General features: G+C 35.4%; 1 protein-coding gene across 1 annotated transcript; it reads left to right on the forward strand.

The window, feature by feature from the left end:
* Positions 1 to 233: 233 nt before the first annotated feature.
* On the forward strand, positions 234 to 4,018 carry LOC143589254 (poly(A)-specific ribonuclease PARN-like). The gene is made up of 6 exons (XM_077070077.1): positions 234 to 599; positions 681 to 1,146; positions 1,257 to 1,367; positions 1,773 to 1,899; positions 1,979 to 2,249; positions 3,100 to 4,018. The coding sequence occupies exons 1-6, from the start codon at positions 238 to 240 to the stop codon at positions 3,830 to 3,832; spliced, it is 2,070 nt and encodes a 689-aa protein (XP_076926192.1). The 5' UTR covers positions 234 to 237; the 3' UTR covers positions 3,833 to 4,018.
* The last annotated feature ends 401 nt before the right edge of the window (positions 4,019 to 4,419 follow it).

Raw genomic sequence — 4,419 nt, forward strand, 5'->3', positions numbered from 1 at the left:
ACACTAGTGTTACTTCATTGTTCTATATATGTAACTAGCCTTGTGCCTTGTAACGCACTAGTGTTGACTTTCTTTCTCTACTTGCACTATGATTGACCTTTGTTCACTTTATTTGTAATGATCTTCAGCATATCCGTGTTGCATGATTTTTTGAACTTGATCACAAACGCTGATTTTGTGAGCTTCTCAGAGTTGAGGCCATGACAAAGCGTGAGAGACTGTGAGAGCGATATCGTTATGAAGCAACGATTATTGGTTAGGGCGTTTTCCAAAACCCTAACCCTGGTTCTGTTCCACCGTTCTTCTCGGGCCACATTCTCCATGGCTTCCTCAAGTTTTGCTATCAAGAATGTCACTAAATCCAACTTCGATTCGTCTTTGGCTGACCTTCGTCAACATGTCAGAGACTCTGATTTCGTGTCAATTGACTTGGAAATGACAGGTGTCACAAGCTCCCCATGGAGAGAGTCCTTTGAGTTTGACAGATTTGACGTTCGGTACCTTAAGATGAAGGACTCTGCTGAGAAGTTTGCTGTTGTTCAGTTTGGTGTTTGCCCCTTTAGGTGGGACCCTACCAAACAGTCCTTCATCGCTCACCCGTAAGTCCTTTGATCCATCTTTACGTTAAATACATTGTCACTTTTGTAACTATTTAGTCTGATTCTGTGTTGTTTTGACAGGCACAACTTTTATATATTTCCAAGACAAGAAATGGGAACTTATGACTCATCATCGTACGAGTTCTTGTGCCAAACTTCCTCAATTGATTTCTTGGCAAAGTACCAGTTTGATTTCAACGTGTGTATAAAAGAAGGAATATCTTATTTATCAAGAGCACAAGAAGATGACATTAGGTTACAGTTACATTCATTAAATGAATCCGAGCCATTCGAGTCATTATCCGCAGATAAAGAAGTTAAAGATGTTCCACTGGTCAGAATGGCAGATATTCTTTTTGTGGAGAGAATGAGGAACAAGATCAGTGAATGGCATGATGACCTGTTACAGATTAGAAATGGAGGGTCCCACAGGACCACGGAAGATTCTAGTGAGTCAACTGATCAGTTTCAGACTATTTTCTTTAGGACGCGTCCAACCATCAAATTGAATGGATTCACTTCTCGCCAACTAAGGTTAATTAAGTCGGTAATGATTTTTATACATATTTGGGGTATTTTCTATATATTGTTATTTAGAAAGTTGAAGTGTTGTGGTTTTCACATGCGGAGAGAATAATGAATATTGGTACTATGCAGGTTGTAGAAAAAAGCTTCAAAGATTTAGTGTACGCCCGTGTTAATGATGGTTCATGTTTTCAACAAATTATTGTCTACGCAGACTCCAAACGGGACCTAGAATTACTTATGGTATGAAACATGTTTTAATTTTAAAATTTATGGAACTTATTATCTTGTTTCTTTTATTTCTGTTGTAGAACTTTAAAGGATAAATTGTATAGTTATCTCTAAAAACATGCATAATATCATATTTATCCAACAAAAAAGTAATGATATCAAATATGCACGTAAAATATTTAAGTATTTAACCAGTTTACTAATACGGTTCTGTAATATACCTAATATGCCTGTTTCTTTATCATTACACTCAAAACCCTCATAATCTAAATGCTTATATATAAGGAGGATATAAATGTCAAAAACATAAAAATGGGTATATTTGATATTATGATCTTTTGTTCTGTAAATCTGATATGATTCAAGTTGAGGGGCATTTTCGTCTCAATGCTTATAAAATGCATACTAATTATTCAGAAAGAGGTTAAAGAAAGCCATTTGAAGGAAGCAGAAAAGAAGATTGAAGCGGCCATTGGCTTCCGCCATGTCATCGACCTTCTTTCCTCTGAACAAAAGTTGATTGTTGGACATAACTGTTTTCTTGGTAGGAATCTTTTAGACCCTTCTTATTTCATAAGATGATATGATCTCTACACCACTTATTTTCTGTCTTTATGAAACAGATATTGCACATATATGTAGAAAATTTGTGGGTCCTCTCCCTTCGAGTCTTGAAGAATATGTACCATTAGCTCAAAAAACCTTCCCGTTCATAATTGACACGAAAATCCTTCTGAATGCGAACAATATATTGCAATTGAAAATGAAGAAAAGTAGCACGTCACTCGCTAAAGCTTTTGCAATCATGTGTCCACATATTGCTTCTGGTGTTGGTAGTCTTGGTTCTGCTAATAATAATTCTGTTGCAGTTGAGGTTCAAGTTGATGATATGAGGTTAGCATGTTTAGGGTGTAAAAATGCCGAGCAGATGTTGAGCTTGGCTCTTTTAACTTAGCAGAGCAGCCAGAGCTCGGGCTCAGCTCGTTTAATTAAACAGAGCTCGGGCTCGGTTCGTTTAACTTAGCAGAGCTCGGGCTCGGCTCGTTTAATTAAGCAGAGCTCATTTAACTTAGCAGAGCTCGGGCTCGGCTCGTTTGACTTAGCAGAGCTCGGGCTTGGGTTGTTTAATTTAACAGACCTCGACCTCGGCTCGTTTAACTTAACAGAGCTATATATCCAAAGGTTGAGCTTGGCTGACAAGAAAATTTTCAAGTGAGCTCGGCTTGGGCTTGGCTTGTTTAGCGTAACAGACCTGAGCTCGACTTATTAACTTAACAGAGCCCAGGTTCTGCTCATTTCGAGCTTGGCTTGCAAGAAAATTCAAGTGAGTTCGCAGCAGGCTTGGCTCATTTTTATATACTAATTGATTAATTATTTAATTTATACACATGTATAGTTATTTTGTATGTATCTGTTATTGTAATTATTAATATATAATATTTTTTACTATGCAACATATATTTGCTATGTTGTATATAAGTTATTATATTTATATTAATAATAGGCTCGTTTAAGCCTAGTCAAACGTAGTATATTAACCTCTGGATTGAACTCTTTTATTAAACAAGCTCCAGTTTAGATTCGGACTGGTTCAAACTCGGCTTAATTCGAGCTTGTAGTGAGCCCACTTTGAGTAGCTCACGAGCGGCTTGGCTCGTTTACATTCATATGTGTGTTATATATGCTTTTAATACTGCATTATTTTTATGTTTTGTAATAATAATAATAATATTTCAACTTCCAGGTCATCAAACTGGAACTCAGGAGCTAAGCACGAGGCCGGTTATGATGCTTTCATGACAGGCTGTATTTTTGCCCAATCATGCAACCATCTTGGTATTGATTTCACCTCTCAGTCTATGTTAATAAAACAAGATAAGCTTCAAAGCTACATCAACCTTCTGTACCTCAGCTGGTCTAGTGGCGACATAGTTGACTTAAAAACCGGTCAAACCCGAACAGAATCTTCAGCATTCAACACTTTCAAAATCCAACAATCAAAGATTCTGTTTCCAAACGTTGTACTAATTTGGGGGTTTTCATCCAATCTCAAAGCGAGGGAGATAAAAGAATCTTTAGCCAAAGTCTTTGGGTTGACTTCCGTCGCATCCATTTTCCATTTGGATAAAACCGCAGTGTTTGTTCAGTTTAGCAAACCCGAATTAGTTTCTGATTTTTTGAAACTGAAAACCGAGATAGAGAATAAGAACGAGGCGATTTATGTTTTGCACCCGTTTTCAGACCTTTTAGAAGGTGGAAAAACAGGTGCTGGTTGTTATGAGGTTTATAAAGAGATTTGTGGGTCACCTGTTTCAAAAGTATTGTTTGCTGATCAAGCTGAAGCTGTCTGTAAATTGGACTCCAAAGTGTTGGGAAGTAGGGCCCACAAAACAGATTCTTTTGCTGATTCAGAATCTGCAACTGATACTAAGATGGCAGAAACCAGTGGGGAAGTACTAGGTTTGGTATCTTGCTGAAACTTGTGTTGCAAGCAAGTTTATATTTTCTTTAATGAAATTAGTATTGTCAGTTTTAATTATAAAGAAAAAAATTTAGCTGTTGCCATCTGTTAATGATAGAAGTTTACTATTAGAAAAACAATTCATTTTGTAGGATTATTATTTGTTAATGACAAAATGAATGGGAAAGCAAGTATTTTTACCCCAAAGATATTAATTGATCTTCATTCAGTTAATATATTAAATTTGATTTTACTTGGTTTTTTATTTTTTTTTATGATTAAGTTTTTTGAAAAAATACATAGTTTTAACATGCATGTTCCATTGCCACTTTTACAACCAAGGGTAAACAAGCTCATTTTTTAGTGATAGTTTATTAAAAGTTGAACACTATAATTAACAAGAACTAATTTGATTTTTATACACAAATCGTTTGCAAATGCAAATTTTAACAAAACTCTTATTTATATACTATAACTAGTTTTTATCCCCCATATTACGGGGTTGTTTTATAATGTTTGTTCTAATATTTATTTATTTTTTGAATTTATATTTTTTTTATTGTATGAAAATTAATAATATACTTATGGTTTGATAATGAATTG

The sequence above is a fragment of the Bidens hawaiensis genome, unplaced genomic scaffold (assembly GCF_021521415.1).
Source record: "Bidens hawaiensis isolate Kalapana, Puna unplaced genomic scaffold, B.hawaiensis_p1.1 tig00037286_1, whole genome shotgun sequence".
Lineage (NCBI taxonomy): Eukaryota > Viridiplantae > Streptophyta > Magnoliopsida > Asterales > Asteraceae > Bidens > Bidens hawaiensis.